Below are 25,429 nucleotides of genomic sequence, written 5' to 3' on the forward strand. Positions count from 1 at the left end.
GCAGAGTGTCAGTTGATAGGGTGCGGTGTATGTTAACAGAGGGATTCGGGGCTTTTTGAAAGGTGGCTTCAGCTTTCCTGGACACAAATGCAGGACATTAATGCCAGCCTCTCTCCGAATCCGTCCCGCCGCCTTAAACAAGTGCTACAAATACTCACTCACTGACAACCACAACGAAGCACAAGACTTTCAGCGGGCATCCTTGCCTCCACAAGTGGACGAGTGCTAATGCGGAATTACGTCCGCTCGGATCGGATCCACGAGCGCCTCACCGGTCACGGCAGCAGGCTGGGGCCGCGAGTGGCAGGTGCCGAGGCTGCACCGAAGCCCCGCCAGAGCCGCGGGCAGTTAAACATCGGCGGGAGGAGCGAACTGCTCATCCATGGCGTTGCCGCTGCTGCTGTCGCTCGCGGTCGGACTGGCCTCGCTGGCGCCCGCGCAGCCTTGCGGCAAGACGCTGACGCGAAGCGGCCGGCTGACGTCGCCCGGGTACCCCATGGCTTACCCCCCGAATGTCCGCTGCAAGTACACGCTGCGGCCACAGGTGGGTGAAAGTGCCACTGCGCACGACGCACAGCGCGCCATTCGATTTCATCGTGCGCGCTTCGTGTCATTTTAAAACCTAGACCGAGTGCAGCGTTCACTGGCAGGCCGGCGAAGAGTGACGAGTATGTAATCAAATTAACATTGAGGTTAATGTGAACATCCTTTGTTCGCTTCCCGTTGATAGCATGCATTTCTGTGAATGCTTGTAAATCACGAAGAGTAGGCTCTATGCGCGACTATCGTATTGGAAGCTAGAAAAGATGCCGCTGGTGTCGAAATGAGTTGCGATAACAGGTGCTTCAGTTCCACTTTCCAACAGTTCTGCCTCTTTGGACCAATACTGGATCCATTTTGCGTGCGTAGACGCTGCGCTGACCCATGTACCCATGTATTGTATGCACTGCATACAGCTACAGTATCTCGCTAGCGCTTTGCTTGCGGTAGGCATGTCACGTCTGTTGAACATTGTGCGTGATCGTTCTTGATGCAGTACCCTTTCAAACGACTGGCGAGGCAACCCTTTCAGTGGAGTTTGGTGTTATCTTGCCCCTTCGTCGAAGCAACGGTGCGTCTTGTCGACTTAACTGCAAGACTGCGAAATGTACTAAACCCCTCGCCTCAACCCCCCTTCCATCCGAATCGCAGAAACCTACTGTAAAGCGGGCTGTCTCTTAAAATAAAAATTTGTGCCGCTAGTATCGCATTCTCTGGACGAAATGAAAGTAGTGAACGACAGGAAGATGCACAAGGCCTACGACAATTACGCCGCCTATCGACGTTTGCAGCAAGTTCACGTAAAAACCGGGATTCCGATTGAAACCGGGATTCCAGTGGATCCAGTTTTTGATGACGAAACGCTACTGGGAGCTGTAATAATGGAACCACCTGTAGCCGAGGCCCTGCACTGCACGTTGTCACAGTGCCTAAGCTTATTGCAGTAAGTTCGCGTCGCGTTGTATGGGTCGCTATAACTGAAGAGGGCCATAACCTCTTCTCCGAACCTCCCTCCCAACCAGATTGCTTATCTTTTCGCAATATGTCACGTGAAATTTTAGCGAAAACAAAACCTTACTAACAGAAAACAGGTCAATGACGCCACGTCCACGCGCTTTCGATCTTGAGCCTTTGTCATGTGACTTGACTGCATGTTCTGCGCACGACCTCGGGTGGTTCCTAATTTTCTGTTCCACTTAGTTGTTACGGCTCATAAACCCACCATAGAACGCCCCGGGTAGGGTATGGAGCGACGTCACAAATCGTGGACAAAATTTATTCGAACGTCTCACAACTGGTGCCATATTTCCATGGCTACCGTACGTAGTATCTGTTAGGCTTCGCATCCCGGGAAATTGGTCCCAACTTTCTAAAACTACGTTGTTTTGGGGCAGAAACTTTGTCTTGCGTATAAATTAGACACAGAAAAAGCCTCACGCACCGCTGATTTCTTTAGAACAAAGCGGAATTCGTCACGAATCAAAATTCTCTCACTTTGACGAGTGGCGCCATAACCCCCTGCGCAAAAATAAAAAGGCAGACAGGAAACGGTTAGGGACACATTTGGCATTCTCTCCCCATTTTATTTTCGAAGTATATTGACACTGCGGGTAAAATAAATCCATAAAGCGAGCCCTTGTGTCAAGCTGGTGTGAGTTTCTTTGGTTAAGTTGTTAAGGTGCTAACAAGCTTTCCGCGTAAAAGTCACTTAAAAATTCTGTCTCAGAGAACTGGACTAGCTATAGGCATAGCTTTTCGTTTTGGTGATGCACTGCATGTTTTTATATATTTCAATTAGCAGGGGAAGGATATACCTTCGATAAAATGTTTTTGCGCCGTTTTTATTATCGTAGAAAATTGCATCAACCGACAAAACTTGTCGCAGTTCCGAACGTCCGCGGGACGCGCTTTATAAAATTTCTCAGCTCATCTGGTTCTCTCAAACAAAAATTCTTGCAGCACTGGCATCGTACAAAACAAATGTAGCACAAGATTTCTGATATGCGGGGTGTTATGAATTCCCACAATTTTTAAAAATCGGCTTTTTAATTTAGAAGAGCGCTTTTTTCCCCATATCATTGTCAGCGGTGTAGTACATCAGAATAAAGCTGAGTGGTGCTAACTGGCAGGCTGTTTAGTGAATATTGAATAGTTAACTTTTTAACCACTACCGTTTGGGCCCTAAATTATTGAGAGGTGTGTAGCCCACCGTAAGTAATATCCATATCAGTTTTTATAATTTTTAAAATGCGGTTACCCTCGGCGCTGTGGCCCAACAAATTTTGGCAGTTTCGACGAGTTACGTGCACTGGAGAGGTTGCTTTGCCTGCAAGCTTCTCGAAAGCTCATGAATGTATTTTGGCGCAATGTAGCCATAATTTGTTGGGCCACAGCAACGAAGGTAACCACATTTTCAAAAATCTAAAAACGGATATGGATAATTCTAACGGTGGGCTACACGCCTCTCAATAGTTAAGGAGCCTAATAGTAATAGTTAAAAAGTTATCTATTCAATATTAGTTAACCAGCCTGTTGTTAGCACGTCTCAGCTGTATTCTGCTGCAGTAAACCGCTCGCAATGCTATGCCGAAAAAAATCGCTCTTCTAACTCAAGAATCCTATTTTTTTTTAAAATTGTGCAAAGTCTTAGGTGAGACACCCTGTATAGGATACATGAAGTGTAGTTTTTATTTAGTGCGCGTCTCACACCGGTATTTGCTGTCAGCCAACGCAATCCTGCTTATTTCTTGTTGTATGACGAATGCGTACGCTTGAAAGCTTGCTGAATTATACTGCCTGTTTTCACTGGGACGCTTGAGAAAGTTCTGGCACATGAGCCTCAGTGTGTTTCATTTTCTGTTCTTTGTTTATCTGTCTAACTCGACTCTTAATGTCTTCTTTGTGCAAGTTTGTCGACCGGCTGGGGTGCTTTTTTCTTGGAAAGCGTTAATTGTGCAATGTTGCTGTAAACAAGTGGTTGGTTTACTTTGATGATATAGTTGGATAAGATGTGTAATCATGTTTTTCATTTTTAATGTGTGGTCTTGTGTACGTGCGTACACTCTTTGGCCTCACTCTTTCATATTCATGTGTATGGATCCGTTACTAGCGTTTGGCTATGGATCCGCTCAGCTTTGTGTATTGGAGATGTACCTGGAATGGTAATAAATAATAATAATAATAATAATAATAATAATAATAATAATAATAATAATAATAATAATAATAATAATAATAATAATAATAATAATAATAATAATAATAATAATAATAATATTAATAATAATAATAATAATAATAATAATATTAATAATAATAATAAAGAATAACACTTTCATCATGTTCAGTATTAGTAAGATTTCGCTGAATTAATGTGAGTTCGCTCTAATTACACGAATATTAATAAAATACCAAAGAAAGAAAGGATTGCAATCTTCCATAGCTCTCACTAAGTAATGGATTAAACGCGGAGTACTTGATTTTTCTGTTAATTTCAATGCATTATTTTCGCCAACTTCCCTCTTCAGGAAAGAGTCAGTTTTGTTCCTCCCTGCCGTGAGTGGCTAGTAATGTGTTCACATTAAAATGCTTTTGTTTATATTTCGCAAAATTAAAACGATATTTCTCCTATATGCTAAATATATTAAGGCTGTCTCACTTTGCTGCTACGCTTAAAGTGAATAGTGACGAATTCGCTACGCGTAATACGTCCGTATAAGCTTCCGTTTTATGAACACTTTCCTCTCCACCTCTTAATAAGCTTTGGCGTATTTATGTGTTTGCCTTCAAAGAACTTTTGACGAAACCAGCAGTAAAGTGTTTTTATGCATATTTTTTTTTTCGGAGTGCGTTTTTTTCCGTACTAACATAAAGAGGGCTAATCCACGAGGCAAGAAAAACCTGCGGCAAAGCTGCACGCCATGCAAACTGCCGCTTCCGCCAGCACTCGTCTACCTCTCAAGAAAAAGACAAGCAAAACACACTGAATTGTTAATTTTAATCCATTTCTAAATGATCACCGTTTGTGTAGGCGCAAAATGGCACTACGACGAACAGCACGAGAGTTGCCTAAAAAGTAAACAATTACCCTAAAAACACTATCTTGTCCTGGAAGTACGACGCGATGATGAACCAAAGGCGAAATACCTCTTTCCCAGGAGTAGTTACAGATGTTGGTGAGCGTTGGCTAAAACGTGCGATGCAGACGAAAACTGGTAAAAAACATATTTTACGTCAATAGCTGCGAAAAGGAGTATGCACTATGCGCGATTTCGCGTTGACAGCGCCGTTTCGCTAGTTGATAGATGGGCGTTATTAGCTCCATCCCCTTTGAAAAAGGTAGGCGGCTAGCGCCGGCTTGCTTAGTAAATCCAATGAACAGTATTATTTTGGACGCAAAGCCGCATCGTCCCGCGGCGTCCTTTGAATGAGCACTTCGCGCGGCTTTACCGATCAGTCTTCCCTAACCTTCTCTTTGTCACAATGCGAAGCGCGTCCGAGCTCGAGTTCCCGCGTGCGCAGTTTTGCGCTTCGCGCGTCACTTACCGCGCCTATCCTTTCCTCATTACATTCTCCTGTCAGCAACGCTTAGCGCATCCCAGCTTGAGTGCGCAACTGAGATGCGGAAGAAAATGTAGCAGGGTTATTATGGCGGTTTTCTGCGCTAACAGCGCCGAACTTAATCGGGTGGCGACAAGTAGTGCGGTGCTTTTAAGACTGGCACCACCGTAAGCACTCGCACGCGGTGATAATGTTACGCCTGTGACATGCGGCAACCAGTCAGCATTTAAAAGGCGCGGAACAGCCCCACCCAAGCCGGTCGTCGGCCGCACTGCCATGACATTATAGCATAATACAGGATACCATAGCAAAGCGGTTACATTGAATTCAGGTAGATGAAGGAACGGCGACCGCTAAACATAGCTCTAAACGCATTCTAAAGCTGCCCCGCTGTGAATAACAAAACATCCCCAAAAGAGGCTCCCACGGGAATACCAAAGTGGTTCCGCAAGCAGTACCGAGAGATGTTCCACAGCTTCTTTCAAATGTATCTAAAAGGAAGTTCCACGGCAGCTGCCAAAGCTGGCTTAGAGGAGCTCCCACAGGTATCGCTGTACATACAGTCAATCCTACGCAGGCCTCATCCTACACAGGTCTCCGTTCATAACACAAAGTGGTCTAATCCCGAAATGGACCAGGGATCATGGGAGGATGAGGAAGCTTACTTTTGTGATTCTGAGCTTAATTCTCAACGAATCTGCCTATCAGTCAAGTAAAGGAATTACTTGTTAGGTATAACTTATTAGTAATTAGTAACAGGTAACCAACAAGTAACAAGGCTAGCGGACTGAGGCTTCCCCATCAACCTTTGTTCATTTTGTTTTTGGTTAACAGGTAAGTTTGTAACTTGTTATATACTGTCTGTTAGGTATAGAGCCTAATGCCAAACTTCGACAGCCCTGAAGCCTTAAAATATTGTGCGCGAACTCTTTCTTAACTTATGCTAATATAAAAAAAAATTCTGGTACACGTTCTGTGGGTCGCTAAGCGTCACGTTGGCACAGGAGCTTTGCACGGTAGCACAGCCAGGGCAGTACCTTCAATGTCTTAGCTTCGATATCGAAGGCGATGCTGCGTGAAGGCACACACGGCGTGAGGAGTTCACGTCGATCGCGCATTTCTCCCCGCACAATTTCTGGAAAGCGCTTCCGAGAAGAGCTGTCGGCATCAATGTCGCAGCACTTCTGACTGGTAATCTTCACAGACGCTGTCCATCGATAGCATTAGAAGAGGAAGAAAGGCACGTGCACGTAATAACGTCGCATTGAATCTTATTCGCGGGATACAAAGCGAAGTAACATCTGCGACAACCACCTTGAAACTGCTGCCTTCAACGAAGGTGTAACTGCGGCACTACAGATGCATGAAATTCGTTGGCCATGCAGGCTTTTGCTGTCACGTTACTGTCATTTTGGATGTCAGCGGGCTTTATTGGTGCGAAATCACTATTTCACCAGCAGTCCTGAAAAAAGCGAGGTGCGTCTGAAGCCTGTCAGATACCAGCAGAAATAAAATAAACACGGCCGTGACTGGGTTTCGAACCTGCGACGGCGCGAACACATCAGCTTCGCTGGCCACTGCGCGAGGGCACTATGCTGTAGCCGCAGCCGATCACGTCTCGTGTTAAACTGCAACGCACTCTCGCACTATGCGTTGCTCCCGGCCGTCTTCCATCAACAACTTCCATCTGTGTGCATAAGTCACGAAAGGAAAGGAATGGCGCATAAATGGCTCCCTGGGTCAGCGGACACCTCAATCGCGCTTTGAGCTACTTGGCTAGGTCGTGGCGGAGAGATGTGCGCTGCTTGCTTTTGGGTTGACAACGTTTTGGCAAAAGCGCTTCACTGGTGCAATAGGTTGCCGGCGTTCATTGGGTACATTTGCGTTGGAATTGACAACGTTGTAGGCTCCGTTGATTTTGAGGAAAGGAAACGCGCATAACTAGCTCCCTGGGTCAGTGGACACCTAAATCGCGCTTTGAGGTACCTTGCGATGGTGTCCACCTGCAGAAATCAGCTTTCGCACAATATTTCGTGCTTAGCAATGTTAAGCCTCTAGGAGCTTTTTTCTCATTGCTTTTTATTCCAACTCTGCACATCGTACTGATTTTGTCCGTAATTGAAGTTTCAAAATTAATCTGTTTCATCCGTTCGCATTGATTAAGATCATCGTTCAGTTGTCCACACACCCTACCGAGTTGTTAATTACGCATACCTTCAGGGCCCTAAAAACATAGGCGTCGGATCCTCAAAGCTGTTTGGCCGCAAGTTCGGTTCGTGATTGTTCAACAAAGTGTAGAACCGGGCGAATCGCTGTCAGCGCATAACAGCGCCATGCCCGTCCTTGCCCGCGTTTTTTTATTTTTTCGCACCTAGTTTCGCTGGTTATCAAAACACAGCACGGAACAGGTTACCTACTGTGAGCTCGATAGGGGCAGCTAGTTCGAATGCTTAAATTCTGTTCCTGACTAGACCCTTCTCGCGCACAGTCACAAAAGCCAACCAGACCGCGGCAGAGGCACCGCGTGTTGTCCACGTGTGTTCTCAAAGGGCGTGGCAAAACACTGACCGTTCCATGACCGTTTGATGCTTTTTTTTTTGTACAATTTCACCTGGGAGGGCGTGCTTGAGGCGTACCACGATGTCTTCAGGAGGGTTTGGGAACCGAAAAAACCTCTCTCCTTGCTTGCTCGGAGGCCACTTTAGCGCTGGACATGCGCCAAGCAACTTCCTTCTCCTGCAGGGTGCCGGTGTGTGCGCGGTCGAGCTCAAGTTCGAGGAGCTGGACGTGGACGGCCACGCACCTCGGTGCGACGCCGGCGACGCCGTACTGCTCCGCTCGACGGGAGAGCGCTTCTGCGGAGTCGAGCCGCCGCCGCCCCTCGGTTAGTGCGAGAACGATAGCCGCGACACTCGCGCTAGTCAACGGGCTCCACTGCACCGCGAACCTGCAGCTTTTCGTTTCACTGCTCGCAACGGCGCGGCCTGTGGGTCGCTAGCGACTGCATGCCTGCGCGCGCCCCGTGTTCACGTGCATGGCGTGCCCCCGTGTCGATCGAAAATCAAAGGTGTCTCTGAAACGAAAAACACGCAACGACTTCAAGATGTGTGTCTGAAAAATTGAGCGGTTCCAAGCCCATTCCTATCTTGGCGGCTGCATGTTTCCCCGTTTCTCGGCATTTCATGTCACTTGCTTAACAGGATGCTAGTTGGTGCTTGTCTTGGACATACGAAGAACGCAAATGTGCACAAAACGCGAGAAAGGAGACGCGAACAACGCTCGGTTTCATCCCGCGGGCACAAAAGCGTTATATAAGAATACAGTGCCAGCTTCCGACAGTGACCGAGAACTAAATCCCACGTCGGCACGGTTTTACGCCCCCTATCCTCTATTTACTCGTTTCTCCGTCGTTAACCGCCTAATACAAAAACGAAGGACGCGATACCAATGACAGCTTCGCACAACCTACAAAAGAAACCTTTCTTTGATTACGGCGCTATAATTAGCGTCAAATTCCTGGTCACCTAATCTGGAAAGAAAGCAGGGGCCATTCATCCCATTTATATGCTGCTCACCACGGCACTACGATATGGCACATCCGTAGAAACAATGGAATTCATTCGCTACACCCTGAAGACAGGCTTCATATAGGGTTCTTAGAAAACATAGCGCAAAAAGGACACGGACGACACAGAAGTGGACAGGACAGGCGCCTGTCCTGTCCACTTCTGTGTCGTCCGTGTCCTTTTTGCGCTATGTTTTCTAAGAACTGTTACCAACTAGCCCAAACCAAGCTACCGGTTCATAGAGGGGTCAATGTACAGCTGCATTTTTATAATCGTTATACTATTCTTCGCAATTTGCTGGCGCTGTGACGGAAGTTGCAGGGAGTGGATGTTCAAAGCATCACACACGTAAGGGCAGCTTGTGACTGGCTCTCGGCGCTCGCTTAGCAATCAAGATTATATCCCGGCGTACGAGCGAAAGCACCAGCTAGTCACACTCTGCGCTAACGTGCAGCAGCTGTCACAATTCGGCCCTTGCTTTTCTGGGGCGACCTGTCGCTTTTACATATTATCTGTTTATGTGCGCGTATATGTGTATGAGTTTTGTCATTTTTTTTTCTGTACAACTCATATAAAACAAAATCAGTGCAATGTTGATTACATAACGCTTGGTATCCGCTTGGACAGATGTCCCACCCTCAAAGTCAGTGCTCTGTAGATATTTCGTTATGAAAAATCTCTTTTTCACTAAATAAAACACTCTGTGCATCAGGAAGCTTCGAAAATAACAGCATAGATTACCGACAACTGCATGTTGGGGCACTGTATCTTACAGCGATCTTTTTTTCTTGCGCGCACTGTGCCATCTGGCAGTGCTACCGATCTCCGCAGAAGGCCTACAAATGGAATTCTACGCGAATGGACAGACCAGCGGCACAGGTTTCGCACTGCGACTGACCCAGATCGAAAACTCTTGCCCCAAAAAAGGTACGTGTGAAATAAACTACGATGGATTGTTCGCTCGACAATTCGGTGTCCTTTATGAGCCATAATCTGTCGCCTCTATAGTCGATATATGTACTGCCGAAGATATCAATGTGGATAGATTGAGCACTGTCACAGCTAAATATATGCTGATTAGGCGACGAGAACAAAATGAGGAAGCGCTGTCGTCGGTGTGACTCCAAATAGTGACGAGGTTTCGAGAATGTGGTTATGAAATGATCCATTTCTTGCGATGACACACACACAACTTTTCTTACGCAAGTGGTTTGTGTGAACGGCCGCCTCCTTTCTCGTTGGCTACCGTGGTTCGACAGCGCTCAATCACTCACTAATCGCTCAGCGCGTATTCTTTTCTTGTGTTTTGCCCGGTACTTTAACTGGATTATAAGGTCTTTAGCACGTTTTCATTCGGGATTATGCTATTGCAGCTTACACATCGCTGGATGCCGCGCATTCAATTTCTGAGTGAGCTGAAATCTTGACTTCTTTTCTCAAACGGGCGAAAACGTTGGACCAAAACTATCGTGTTCGCCTAGCGCCGCTCCATTTGACCGATGGGCTCGGTTTTTTCCATTAGCCGGACACTCCTTCTGAATAGGAAGTCAGCATACAGCCTTTCGGACAAGACTAGCAAACGGGACTGGAACATGGGGATCGTGTTCGCAGAACTTCTGCATAACAGCGAATCGCCATTGCCCATGAGGCGAGTGCTGGCCTATCTTGACAGTTGACGAAAGGGAGAAGCCGGTTAACCATGAACCGTGACTACGCAAAACGCTTGTTAATTTCAACTCGTCATCAGCCCGACGCGATTCGCAGCGGCCATGCTTGCTAATGTTGATCACCCTGCCGGCAGCGATATGCATGGTAAATTATTGGAGTCATTTTTATCGCTACCACACCAGTGATATAGCAGCTTCCTATCTCTCAAGTACAACCTGGGCAAGGTTTCCTTGGAAATGTTGTAGTAATAAATGAACAAAATGCTTTTTAATAACTCGAGGCTACCATAAAAAAAATTATTATACATATAGTTTGCTACTGCGTTCTTTGATGTCGTATAACTTGCCTTTCCTTCTGTTCTCCGCTCTGTGCGATAAGGCGCATTGTCTTCTAAATGTTGTGGTTCAGCTCAATACAAGACTGCCATTTTTGTTCTACCATGCGTGCATTATTTTCCTCTGCTTTTCAACGAGACCATTGTTCTGAAATATTTGTAGGTGGAATCATTCTCTATTTTGCAAGGCCCCGCTCGTAACTTCGTCTTCGCAATATTTTCGCGCTATTGTTCGTTCGCGCGAAACAGTGAGTGTGTGGGCGCATACTAGGTGTCCCGAATACTCAGTGACCTGTCTGAGGAATAGTTCGGTGCAGGCGAAAGAAAACAGGTTTTGCGCCAAAGATCTGCACAACTGATGCAACACGCTGCGATATCAAGCCCGTATAACAAGACTTCCGCTTGTAGAAGTCTGCCAAAAGCTAAGTGCTTTTCTTGACTGTCCTAGTTATGTACATATGAATATTTCAAGTCCTCCTTCATTTTTTTCCTCTATGCACGCCTATGGCAACCTAGCCTTTGCAGCGATAACCATCAGCCCTTTCTCTACGCCAGAGACACGTAGTGTAGAGAACGTTTCTTTTTATTCCGTAACCATGGTTAACGGTAAAAGTGGTCCTGCGGAATTGACGGCTTCTAACCATCACTCTAAACGCGCAGCACTTCCTCGCATCAAGCCTACGAGATCTATACGAGGAGGCTTAGCGGGTAAAAGTGTGCGTGTGTTTGTTTGTTGTTGAAGGGAGGGGGGATGCACTGAAGGGTGCATCAGACGTTCCGGTTTTTATTGACAGAAATGTGTTACAGAAATGCGCGGTTTTGGTAAACTGGTGCAAAAGGACGTCCCAAAGCGAAGCTGTCAGGGAGACCTCATAATACAAAATGCCTAATACAAACACCAAAAAAATTGGCAGAAATGCGACGTTATAATTATATTACAATCCATGAACAACAATAAACATTTAAGACAGAAACGATAAATGGTTAAAATTATTAAAAAACAGCAGCACAATGTAGTTACAACTTTTCTAACAAAAATTTTTTGATCCTTTGAACACTTTCAGGTACAGTGACACCATTTGGAATCACCGAATTGAAAGCAGGCTTCAATTGAGCAAGAAAGTCCCATCTGTTTTCTAGTACTTCCGACATTTACCAATTCATAAATAAATGTTAATGAGCTCTCACCTGACCGATATATGCTAGTCGGTAGAAAGGAAATATAGAAACGGCATACGCTTTGCTGTCGCCATCTGCTGACGCCACTTCCTCTCTTGCACCGTGCAGAAGAAAGAAAACCCTTTTCTTTTTTCTAATTGCGTAGAAGGGTACAAGTAGGCTTCAGGTTACTCCTCAAAAGTAAATTCTTTCGACAAAACATATTTACAAGCGCTAAAATATTTCGCAAATATGAATGATTTCAAGTGGAATCATTGGTATCTGGAGGCCCTATTGTAGAATAAGCAGCGCGTTCGTATTTGAGTTGCCTCTATCTGCTTGTGTCGTATAACTATCCCTTCTTCCGCACTCTGTATGTAACAACCAACGATATTTCATCCGAAAAAGATGTCTACGTTCAGTGCAAGCACTTTTAATTTTGAAAGGAAGAAGTGTCGAGAGCAGCCCACCACACTTGTTGAGGGGTAAATTCATCCGATGAAGAACAAGTCGCATTCATCGCACAAAGATAAAGTATAACACGAAAGCATTAAAACCTCTGAAATTCCGCCCGTGGTAGCAAACTGAACTGCAGGATAGTGTATAGAACCGAGTGGTAGCGCTACTTGCCGAAAGTTGAAAGCTTCAAAAAGCCAACCAACTCGCCCAACAGTCTGTGCTGTGCATCCAAAAAAGTCATAATAATAATAATAATAATAATAATAATAATAATAATAATAATAATAATAATAATAATAATAATAATAATAATAATAATAATAATTGGTTTTGTAGGAAATGAAATGGCGCAGTATCTGTCTCATATATCGTTGGACACCTGAACCGCGCCGTAAGGGAAGGGATAAAGGAGGGAGTGAAAGCAGAAAGGAAGAGGTGCCGTAGTGGAGGGCTCCGGAATAATTTCGACCACCTGGGGATCTTTTAACGTGCACTGCCATCGCACAGCACACGGGCGCCTTAGCGTTTTTCCTCCATAAAAACGCAGCCGCCGCGGTCGGGTTCGAGCGCCCTAACCACTGAGCCACCGCGGCGGGGCGAGTCATAACAGGAAAATCCATTTTGTGGACGCCGCGTGTTACTGTCCAAAAGGCAGAATTCAAGAATACGAACCCTCATCGCAAGGGACAACATCGCCGTACAAATACTTCAAAAGTTACACCAGCGACTCAGCCTTTGAGAATATCGGAGTACAATTTTTTATTCATTGCATAATTCTAGATTCTCTGAGCTACAGGCTGAAAATCTGCATACTGGGAGCGTGGTCGACCTGCTTCTTACACATCACCTCACAAAATTACCAGTGCTTGTCTTCAGTCAACTCAACAATACTAGCCCTGGCCTGCACTCATTGAGAAAACAAAAAGGCAAGATGTGTCACGTCATTATTGCGTATTCCTGGTGAGAACAGTGGCACACACCTCTATACTTCAACAAAGATAAGCTTGACTTCTAATCAGTTGATAGTAAATTAACTTTTCAACGAAATCACCGACTAAGCATTCTGCACCCACTAACTCCCACTGATTTCATATGGAATCATGCGAAAAAAACTGATAAAGAAAAGACAGAACTTTAATTTTGTGATCTTTTTAATTATCCTCTTCCGACACATGCTTGTCTCTGGATATCATTTTTTTGTATTAAGCAGCTTTAATTTTGGCCGGAAATGGTTATGAAAAGCCCGAATGACTGCAGGTATAGAATTCTAAAATGTTATTGTTGAAAACAAAAGGGTTTGCTTGCCATAATTCGTGTTAACTTTTGGAAGTAGCAAATTGCCATTATGCGAAAATCTAGTCTGGTCACCGTCTTTGAGGCAAGATGATGGAAGTGCAGTAATTAGGATGTCTCCTTTACGAGCATTGAAGATGAGCGAAGCTTAACTGAAGTAGAGACATTAAGGCAGGATAATAAGATTTCGTTATAAGGGAGCAGTTGAAGTAGTGAATGGGGAAAAGGTAATTATTCGAATTGCACGATTTTGTAAATGACGGATGCTTGAGGTAGGAGTTGCTTAATATTTCCGAAGGAAGATATGCAGTAAGTTAGGTGGCTGTGCATAAATGCGAAACAAGGTGCGTGAAGAATATGTGGATGAAAGTAATTGGCTGTCCGGAGAAGCACCCGAACACCGAAATCGACTTTTGTGCATGATTCCGTGTGCAAGTTTAATGTCAGATATTCGTCTGGTATGATGCCAAGAAATCTAGCACATTTAGAAAGCGGGATAATGTGGTTATTCAAAGAAATGGAATAACGTTTATAGGTTGTCTATGGTGGAATTAAAAAACAAGAAATTTTGTTGTTTTTTATTTATTTACAGCTGGTTATTTTGACATCAAATGACTAACATTCCTAGTTCAGCATTAAAGGTTGTAAGTTGGTCATTTACGTTTCTGTCGCTAGTATATAGTGTGGTATCATCATCGCATAAAATGCAGTTAAATTTGGTAAAATAACAAGGAAAATCAAAATTTATAAAAGTATTGGATTTAAGATAGAACCCTGTGGTACAACTTGGTTGATCATCACTGTCTGAGAAAAAATGTCGGCGAACTTAACTATCTGAATTCGGTCAGAAAGGCAACTGTGTATAAGGGTTAGAGTAGGGCCGCATATTTCTAGATTATAGCTTAGAAAAAGGAATTGGATGGTTAATGTATCAAAAGCTTTTTTAAAATCTATAAAAACAGTGCTTACCCAAAGTCCTTGACCAATAGAGTTTTGATAGCATCAGCTAATTTTATTAGCGTAAGCTCTATAGAATAGTAAGGACGAAAACCAAACTGGCAGGAAGTTCAGAGATTAAATTTAATGAGACACTTAATGAAACGATTAACCATAAGTTTTTCTATAAATTTGCTAAAGAAAGGCAAAACAGTTATGGGTCGATAGTTAGTTAACAATATCATTGCGCTCCACTTTAAAAGAAAAAGGTACTACTTTGCCTTTTTTCAAAGCTGCGGGAAAATCACCTGTGTTAAACATTCTATTAATAAGGATAGATAGCACACTAGAGAGGTGTCGCGCAAGAAGCTTAATTTTAGATAGATGGATCTCATCTAAACCTAATCCTGTATTATTTGAGCCAGAGATAGTAACTATGATTTCTGCAGGTGATGTAGGGTAGAGATAAAAAGAATACGGGCAGTGCGCTAAGTTAGAAGAAACTGCAGACTGCATTGGGCGGACACGTCAAAAACCCTTGCTGAACGTGTTGGCTATATCGAAGGAATCAGTACGTGTTTTGTTACAGTCATTAAATTGGGTCGGACTGAGTTGCTGGCAGTCTGTATTCAAAAAATATTTAAGCTGCCAATTTTTAGCATTGTTATTTCTATTCTTGGCAATCTCTTTTTAGTAGTGATCACGTTTTGCAGTAAGTGTTTGCGAATATGCTCGGAAACGATTTTTAAGTGCAAGGTTGAATGGCTGTCATTTAACTTTTTTGTGAAGGCTACTTTTTTTTACAAATAGACCGAAAAAGTCCGTTAATTATCCAAGGGTTTCTAGGAACAGTATACCAACGCAGAACTGAAGATATCGATGTGCAAGTATTAATGATTTCAGTTGTGGTAGCGCGTAAGTTATTAAAAGCAGTCTCAACACAGGGTTCTTTCGTTACAGTAGTCCAAATCAGAAGAGATGTAGTGTGAACAAAGCGGTCTGAATGAAACGAGTACGAGTTTTACATATTAGGCTTCTTTAAGCGCACACTCCCGAATAGTATAATAGCGGGGTAATGGTCAGTTATGCTGAATTTTATTTTTTGTGTGATGTACCCTGGGTCCCTTTTTTGGATTTATTTCGGTGTTCCTATGTCAACTTAACATTTACTTACCCCTATGTCAACTGTTTTGCATTATACTAAAGTGTATCCAATTTTTTACTGATCATGTATAGTGCATTGTTCCGTTGTCTTTGTTTGTCACTTTTTAAATTTGTTCTTGATGTTTTGCCGCCCCCCTTACACAATGCCCTAAGGGCCTGTAAAGTAGTTCAAATAAATAAATAAACTGAACAACTGCTGCAGTTTGATGTGACAGGACATTAAATAAAACCTGATCAAAAAGTGTGTGCGGTCCACTAGCTGTGCATCATGCAGGTGAGTCTATTAATGATTCGAAACCATGGATAGAGAAGTATGCTTTTGAGTTCACGGCAAAAATACGAGTAAGATGAGGACAGTGAGCGATAAATGGGTCCAATCATGGAGCGTTCGTTAGCCAGAAAAAAAGACTGGTCGAATTCAGTCCACACAGACTTACATTAGCGCCAAACGGAAGGTAAAATAAAAGGCTTCCTTCGTTGGTGAAAGCCCCTACGCGCGATGCGGTCGTCGACTTGCAAATTCCAAGTACACCCACAAGGCACCTCTCCAGAGAAACTCGACACCCGTCCATAGTCTCGATCCACACATCCGGGCAACGGACACACAGTCAACGAGTGTTTTTTGCAAGCACACAGCGCACGTCGCTGCTGAACATCGAGCCCCGTATGTGCGGAGCGAGGCGGCAGACGGATGACGCGAGTTGCCATGCGGGTGTGCCTTCATTAGCATGGCGGCGGCCACGTCGCGCGTGGAACGTTTACAGGGCGTCAGTTCCACTCGACCACTTTTGCCGTTAGCCAAGATGACGGGATAAAGAGTAACGTTCTCTACCATGTGTCTCCGGCGTATAGAAATCCCTGCTGGTTACTGCTGCCGAGGCTTGGCTGCTATTGGCGTGCACAGGGGAAGAAAATTAGATTCAGGAAAAGAATGAAGGGGAGCCTGAAAATGCATATGTACATAAAGAGAACAGTCAAGAAAATCACTCGGCTGTTGGCAGACTACCACACGCGGAAGTCTTATTACGCGGGCTTGGTATCGCAGCGTGTTGCATCAGTTGTGCAGATCTTTGTCCCAAAACCTGTTTTCTTTCGCCTGCACCGAACTACTCCTCAGACTGGTCATTGAGGATTCGATACACCTAGTATGCGCTCACACACTCACTAAGCCTCGCACGACCGCAGAATAGCACGAAGAAAATTCGAAGACGAAGTTGACGAGTGGGATCTTGCGAAACAGAGAGTGGTTTTACCAAGAAAATATGTCAGAACAACCGTTTCGCTGAACAGTAGAGAAAATAAGGCACATATGGTAGAACAAAAATGGCAGCTTTATATTGGGCTGAACCATAACTTCTAGAATACAATGCACCTTTCTAGCTTCCTTTCTGTTACTGCTGAAAAACAAACGGAACGCTCTGAGCGCTGCAGCAAAGACTACGACCTAGCTTGCACGATGTCAGCGCTGTGATTGCGGTTGAGGACAATTTCATTAAGGTAGAGAAGTACGTACGTTTAGACAGTTAGTTTGAACATATTCTTAGTAAAACCGCTGAGATGTTGTCACTGCGTTAACGTGTACTCTATCTAGCAGTTCACTGACACTGAAGTGGGCGCCAAAGTTCGCGCCAGTGAATCGAAAGGTCGAAACTATCCCTTTCATACGCGAATTATGTTCTGCTGTCAAGAAATCCCCGAAAATTTTGCTTTGTGTAATTAATGCTTACTTTTCACAAAAACAGCATGAATGGCACAAAAAATTTTTAAGAATTCACGCAGCCAGAATTGACGCCTTTTTCTTATACCAAACGCAATAATGTCCAAGTATATTAACTCGCTTAACATCTGAAGCTATTCCGGAACAAAAACTCATATAACAACGTGCTTCAGTAAATCATTCTGCCAAGTAAGAAAGAAAAAAGAAGCAACAGCATTAAATAAATTTGCGGCGTCCATCTTTATTTCTTGTTGTGGAAAAGCAATTCGTTTTTCTAGGCACAATATGGCCCAGCCGTTCAGTACAGCAAATATTTCAAATGCAGCCAGCATCACTGATTAGTTCATAACATCGCTAGACGCTTTGACAAAAAGATCGCAAAAATAGCGTGCACAATCGTGGACGACCCCGTTTTCGTGGCGAGGAGGAAAATAGCCTCGAACTCTGCTCGCGCAGCGCTGCTCCTCCTCTCTGGTATGTGCCGAGCGGCCGCGGGGCGCCAAGGCATGGCGCGCAAAATGCGCATGCGCTACGCTGTCTTTTGGCAAAACGTTTTGCGTCTGAATATCGCCAGTAATCGAGACTCAGTGTCGTATACGGCTACCACTGTGTTGTTCTGCAGTAACAACCATCGGAAGCAGAATAAGTTAGCTGCAGAGCCATGCGAACTGCATCGACAGCAGTGGCATGTGCTTGAGTGCAGGTTGTTTCAGCAGCACCGTTCTCCATCGTACGAAGACAAGCGGCGTCTTTGCATTGCAAGCATCAACCGAAAGCGTTTCGTCCCATCGGCCGCGTCTCATATGTTCTCTGAGCACTTTGGTGCTGGAGAAGTGCAGTCAATACACGTGCTTAAGCCGGGCTATGGGTAAAAAAGGTACTATGGACACAAATAGTTGAAAGTATGTGGGTGGCCAGAAAAAATTGATTTCGGCGGAGTCACGTAAACCAGTCATTGAAGTTCATGAAAGTATGAACAATAACAGGCGAAGAAGTCGCGAGACAGCGCTATAACGGTGTTTTTTTCCTAGAGCACGCAACCCGTAATGATTTGCTTCCGTTAGTACGTGTGCATGTGGTTTTGTGAAAAAAAAAACGATTCCTTGAAACAGGAGAATATCCACATAAGAAAATAACAGTGCATGAAGGCCACTTTCGCTCAGGTCAAAACTAGCAGGACACATATCCTGAGAACTAGCTACACGCCGACAGAAAGGAGGGATATAATTTAAGCTACACCGATGCCTGGGCGATTAAGTTGTGAAGGGAAAAACATGGGCCGGCTTAACGTGGACGCCAAATGCAGGTACTGTACCTGCTCGCCGAAGCACAATCGGGACGCGGGGTTACGCACATACTGCGCGGCGTTTTTTTCTACCGTTGTCTGCCCCCGTACGTCCTCAACTATCGTCATTTTCGTCATTCAGCGCGACAGTTGCCTTCGTGGCCGCAAAACTTTTCATTCAGCCTGCACGATGGGCCTACTCGACAAATAAAGTCAGACTCACATCGTACTTAAGAGAGTAGTCAAGAAATTAACATATTTGCTAGCTTTCAGCAATCCCACCTTGTTGCCGTGTCAATCTCTCCAATTCAATCAGATATCATGGAAAAGAGCTCCACACATTTTCTTGCACTAGCTAAAGTTCTACAGCTTCTAGTTGCCAATGACAAAAGTACAAGAAAGGCCTTACTTTAAATCTTTCTATTGATGTTCGCATTTAAATCGCCAATTTGCGCATCACGTGAGCCGAGTAGTAAATGACACTGCCAGGGCGCTGTGGCTATAGCAGAGAGCTCTGCAATTTTTGGAGGAACGGAATGTTGGTTCGCTCTTTCGTGCCTATCGGTTGCAGGCTCTCCGTGCGGCGGCACCTTCGCCAAGGAGCATTTCCGGCTTGAGGGCCCCTCGGCGCCGGGCGGTGCTTGCCTCTACCTGCTGCGCAAGTTCGACCCCACCGTGTGCCAGGTGCAGGTGCGCTTCAAGCGCTTCTCCATGGGACCCGACGGGGCGTGCGACAAGCCGCGCCTCCTGGTCGCGGGCCGTAGCCTCTGCGGAACGCGCGCGCCGGAAGACGTAGGTACGACCGCTCACATCCCTCGAGCAGCACTACGCTGAGCGTCAGGCTGAAGAAAGCACACGCTGAAACTTCGTTCGGACAGCAGCCTGACAACGTATAGCGAGGGTTCGGGGCAGGTTACTATACGTACAAGACGTAATAAGTGTCTCACTCTGGGTGGACACCTAAACCGCGCCGTGAGGTAGTAGTTTACTGGTAGTAGAAGTGGTTATTGAAAAACAAGAGCGCAAAACAGGCAATTACTTCTACTGCTTGCGATTAGGGGAGTTAGAGCAGAAAAAAAGGACGTAGAAGGAGGAGAAAAATTGGCCACATATGCGCGTAGCCACCGCCATATGCGCCGAAGCGACTGCGTGCGTGGCACTGCACCCCTGACCCAACCGACCTCCGCCCTAGAGATGAAGAGGAATGAACGATGAGCAAGAGAAGGAAATGTAAGTACAGCTTTGGTCAAAACTCTTGCAGCTACATGGTTTGCGTTTGAGCCTTATGGAGCCCTTACGGCGCTCTTCCAGGCCAAAAGTTCTTGGACAAGGTTTCTCCTCATGTTGACAGAGATTTAGGCCAACAGAGATGTCATAAGATCCCCACTACACAGCGGCAAAGCAGCCATGTAGCGCGAAGATTCTTGACCAAGGGTGCACATACCTCGCACGGCTTAGTGCTTGCGTGAGTGGGTCAAACCGACGTGTCATTGGTTCCCACGCAGTAAGTACAGCTGTTATTAACTCAGGCTGCTTGTTACTACCTTGTTAGTAAATACCACCCTATTATAATTAGAGTTAGTAAAAATAGGCTCTAAACCTTTTTATGTTAACTCTGGTTGCTCGCTACTACCTTGTCCGAGGCCGTTCGTTAACTCTGAGGACAATGAGAACAAATTCAGTAACACTGAGGACAAATTGATATGTGCCTGTATAGATAGATTACCGCATTCCAACAAAAAATTCGCTACTTTCGCTAAAACTGTGCTTTTGTAGAAATCACAGTTTTAGCAAGCTAGAAAAGGCAAAAAGAAAACGAAATAAAGGTGTCGCCTTCACCGGCCGATTTCGCAAGGAAACTGTGGCCCGTCGACACAACTTTTTTCGCGGATCCCGGAGGCTAGGTCACAGCGCCATTTACTTCAAAACGGTGATCACTGTGTCTTTTTCGGTGTAGACGACACGAGTTAGAATCGAGGGGCATTAAAGTTTTTAAATACAATTTTCTCGGCAATAAATGCGCCTGTTGCTGCCGGACAAGCATCAGCATGCCTAGAAATAGCCACAGAATCAATTTTTACTAAGATTAAAAATGGGATGGGACTGTGCTCGGAGTGCCTTTAAGAATCTATAGCAACATATACGACAAGCAGTTGCTAGGTTTTCTTAATATTACCACGATCTTTATTTAATACAGTACTATGCAGAAATGTCTGCCGTTTAATTACGTATGACCTTTTCAATAAGGGCTCCTTGGGCGTCGCCACGTTGCTCGTTGGACTAATATGAGCGTCCCGCGCTAGCGCGGTGGAATCGGCAGCGGAACCGGTTTTCAACAGCCCAGAGAGGGGGCGTTTCGGCATCCTCCTCGCCCAATAGAAACGTCTGTACATGCTTTGAATACTGTTGTCTTGCTGTAGTCCCTAGGTAAGGGTACAGTAACACATACTTGGTTATGGCTATACAGCTAACAAGGTTTTCGCACACAAGTATCAGTTACTAATAAAAAGTATAGAGTTTTTTATTATAAGGTAGCTCCTGTTACCACTTTCAAGGACAAGTAAATGTTACTACTTCGCACTTTACAACCTCCATTTACTAACAAGGCAGTAACATACGTGACATAGAGTTACATAGTTAGATAGAGTTTTGTGAATAAGTAGTACTACCTTTTTTTAAGAGTGCATGCCTGCACACTGAAGACACTCCTGCTGGAATCAGTCTGGCATAAAGTATGCGGCAGGTAGCGACGCCGTGTGCCACTGCACATCATCGAAGTGTCCATGTTGTGCCAAACCCGGAAATGGGCTACGCTGGTGCACCAAGATGCACAATGATGAGTCAGGCGCGCGGCTGCTTTCATCATTTAAAATGTTGTCTTCCAACCTTTGTCCGTAAAGTTTTGAGACTGATTAATTTTCTTCTCTAGAAATGATTCCCCAAAACAAATGTTGGTGCGTATTTGTAGCGCCAACTTTTCTAACTAGCCTGTGATATTTATGTTAATTGCTGTGGCAGCCGCTAGATGGCACTACATGTAGAAAAATGCGTTGTCACTAGTCGTCTGCGCATTCTACTGTGAGTGAATGTGGAGAGATGACGTCCACCTCGAACAGCTTGTAAACATAAAATCCTATGTGAAACTTGGCAAGACAGCCGCACAGACGTAGGAGCTCCTTTGTGACGCTTACAGCAACGAGTCATTATCGTGGGCGTAGTAAGACAACATGCCGCCAAATTTTACGTAAGAACTTGGGCAAACGAAAGCTGAATGCCAGACTTGTGCCGCACTCAGTCACACAGAACCAGAAGGTCACCTGGGCATCAGTGAGCGCTGGTTTGCTCTCCGAGGCAGAGAAGGATGCTGCTTTCGTCGACAGCATCATTTCTGAAGACGAAACATGGTGTTTAATATGATACTCAAACAAAAAGGCCGAGCGTCGAATGGCGGTCCACAAGCTCTCCGGCATCAAGAAAGGTGCGGCGACAGAAGGCCAAAACAAAGACAATGCTGATAGTTTTTCGATGCCAGAGGTGTCATACACCACGAGTTCGTCCCACAGCACCAGACGGTGAATCAGAAGTTTTATATCCGCGTGCTTAAACACATCCGTGATGCACTGCGACGCCAACGCTCTGGCTTGTGGGCATCTGAACAATGGAGCCTTCTCCACGATAACGCAAGGCTGCACTGTGCACTCAGCGTGACAAAATTTCTCGCCAAGCACAGCATTACTGTACTTCTTTATCCGCCATACTCGCCTGACCTCTCCCCAAGCGATTTTTTCCTGTTTCCTCGTGTGAAGAGAGCCCTAAAAGATCGCTGGATGGGGAGCGTGGAGGTCATTCAAGATGCCACGAAAAAGGAGCTGACAGCCCTGCCGAAAGACGCGTTTTCCAACTGTTTCAAAGACCTCAAGAAGCGTTGGAAGCTGTGTATAGACTGCAAGGGAGACTATTTCGAAGGGGTGCTGCACAAATGATTTCAATGTTAAACGCATTTTTTTAATGAACTCAGTCTCGGAATTTGACGGACAAAGGTTTTTATCTCGGTCCTGTTCAAGCGGCTAATTTTAAAGCAATACAGCAAGGAAAAGCAACACCGTCTGGGCACCGAAAGGTCAGGGGACCTTTTCAGCTCATACCATACGCTAAAAAGGTTTATTACGTGCAAACGCGATTTTAGTTGCAGCGTACAATGAATTTAACCCTGCAGTTAATACTGAAGAGAAAACAAATTTGAGTGTTTCATCAAATATAGTACTTAAAGGCCAGTTAATTCTAACCTGTGCATAAAGTAAAAAAGGGTTTAGCCACGACATATTCATTTTTTTTGTTGCCAGCGTGTGTATGGATGAAATAACTGATCGAAATGGGAATTATCGGATGTTAGAGCTTTCATATCGCGGAGAGAAAAAGAGGAACCACTTTACTCAGGATGCATATTAAGCTTTCAGGACGTTCATGGCTTGGTGCACCAAAGTTAAGTGGTCGTGTCTTTGGGGAACACGTACCAGCCAGGCACGCTAGGATAAAGGAGGAAGATTAGGAAAATGGTGGGATTTGATGACGACGGTACAGAGGGAAGAGGCGATGCTCGTTTTGTTTTGTTCAATTGTGGGAAAATATTTTGTATGCTGAAAGAAGCGTTACGTCTTGACGGCCGTTTCCTAAGTTCCTATGCAGCTATGAAACGGAGTTGTGTGTAAAATAGTACATTTCCAGGAAAGAAAGCATGGATATAAATTTATAGCCTCCAATCGCATCATTATATGTTGATCGTTGTAAAAAAGCTGAAGTGGAAGTATAACATATATCCTGTATTTTCTTTATAAACATGGAAATTTCGAAGCGTAGGTGACCACTCTTTAATGGGCTGTTTACAAAACGAGAGGATAAATGTGAATATCGGACCAAGTTCTGCATGTCAGTTCTCATGACAGCGTGCGGACTGATAGCATGCCAGCAGGTTAGCGATTTAGTGCTGGCACTTTGTTTCGCTTCACTTGGTACCAAATACGTTTTAGTCGGGACATTTTTGTTTAATTTATTGTTGTGGCATGACCACTCAGTTTTCTGCAAGCACAGCTCCTAGAAACAACCATACCACTACGGAATATTTGATTAGTTCAGAAGCTATCAGCAGTGTCTTGCCAGTGAGCACCTGAAAGAATACCAGTGCCACTTCTATTTTATTTTGGTCGAAAAAACCATAGTCAAGGTGGAAGAGTGAGGAATGAAACCTCACAACTTTCTAATAGGACATGACTAAGTGCAAACCACATTAAGCAAAAACAAAAAAGTCGTCACTTCATGAATTGACCATGAATTCCTTGGGTTTTAGTGGTCGTCTTATTTTCTTCTTTTCTGCAGAAACCTTCGACTTCATGTCACAGACGCTAGCATTTCTCTACCAGCCAGGGGATAATCCACAAGGTGACAAGTTTGTACTGGAAGTTTTTCAAGAAAAGTGCGACTAATACTGCAGCGTTCCTCATAAGAATAAATCACTGAATTAACTAGTGGCCGTAGTGGTGTACAGTTCATGGTCACTGGGAGAGAGGGGGGAGGGGCCAACAAAGCTGTGGACGGAAGGATGCAGGAAGTAAATCAATTGGCAAAAGCGATATGACATGTGTATGGGTTGGTCGCCAAGCAGCAATCGAAGGTTACGTGCAGGTATGTGCTTTACGCTAAGGAACTTTCAGAGTGCAGTAGCAAAGATTTGTTTTCAAGACGTTATAAATAATTTCGCCTCTCCATTCGTTTATCCTTTAAGTTGCTCTGTAGGCTCATGATGTTCACAAAGTTCACAGCTCAAAGACACGATCTTAACACGACGCCTGTTGCTGCGTCGTGCCATTTGGTGTTCTTTGTGTTGGAAGCTATTTGTGGTCTTGGCAGCCGTACTTATTTTGCTCACAAGTTGTTTGTGATAGAGTGGAAGCAACAAGCGTGAGCCCACAGCTTCCATATACTTGTCAGATTGGCTCACGAGCGCACGGGAACAGTACATTTTCGAAGTCTGTCGCCTCTCGCCTCACCTAACGGCGAACAAGTTGCGAGATCGAGTTAAGTGCCCGCAACTCCGTTCAGCTTACGAAGTGGCATATTTAACCAAGCACTTTCGGCGACATTGGAGCGGTTTCAGCAAGCATGTTATTCACTCCTCCGAAGTCAAAAAGCCAACCTCATAAAAGAAAGTGAGCACAAGTCCTGAGTACATGTCCCCCAAAAAATATCCAAGGGGCCCTCATGAATACTTAAACAAGTCACTGAAGAACAGATTACTACAAGTCGAACCCGTATACATATGTTGAATTCGAAGGGGATCTAGAAATAGTTCGATATATAAAAAATGTAATAAGCATACTTTTGTTTTAGCTAGAAGCAAGAATACATTGCACCCACACAAATGATGCGTTCTTGTAGCGCTAGGAATCCTAGGCTCAACCTGCTTCGCATTGAAGCCGCAGCGGACGTTGCTTTGGATTAGCCACTGCCTATTATAATACAACTGATCCTGTTACCGGTACACTATAAATAAAATAATCTCGTCAAAACTCAGGTACAGTTGGTTTCAGCAACGCCTTCGGCAGTGATGCACGCCAGATGAGGGCAGCCGCAAGGATTTTGTTAGGTTGGCTTCACCGCGTAACAGTGATGTGGCGTGGAAAACGAGTACAAGAAGCCGAATGTCACCCTCAAACACACCTCACGTTCACCTCGTCACGCGGTTCCATAGCGCC

The 25,429-nt window shown here is 44.8% G+C and overlaps 1 protein-coding gene across 1 annotated transcript; it reads left to right on the forward strand.

Annotated features, from left to right (window-relative positions):
- The first annotated feature begins 343 nt into the window (after positions 1–343).
- LOC144095030 (procollagen C-endopeptidase enhancer 1-like) lies at positions 344–24,190 on the forward strand. Its single transcript, XM_077628850.1, has 5 exons — positions 344–544; positions 7,843–7,984; positions 9,480–9,593; positions 19,252–19,476; positions 24,054–24,190. The coding sequence occupies exons 1-5, from the start codon at positions 383–385 to the stop codon at positions 24,158–24,160; spliced, it is 750 nt and encodes a 249-aa protein (XP_077484976.1). The 5' UTR covers positions 344–382; the 3' UTR covers positions 24,161–24,190.
- Positions 24,191–25,429: the final 1,239 nt, after the last annotated feature.

The sequence above is a fragment of the Amblyomma americanum genome, chromosome 1 (genome assembly GCF_052857255.1).
Source record: "Amblyomma americanum isolate KBUSLIRL-KWMA chromosome 1, ASM5285725v1, whole genome shotgun sequence".
NCBI lineage: Eukaryota > Metazoa > Arthropoda > Arachnida > Ixodida > Ixodidae > Amblyomma > Amblyomma americanum.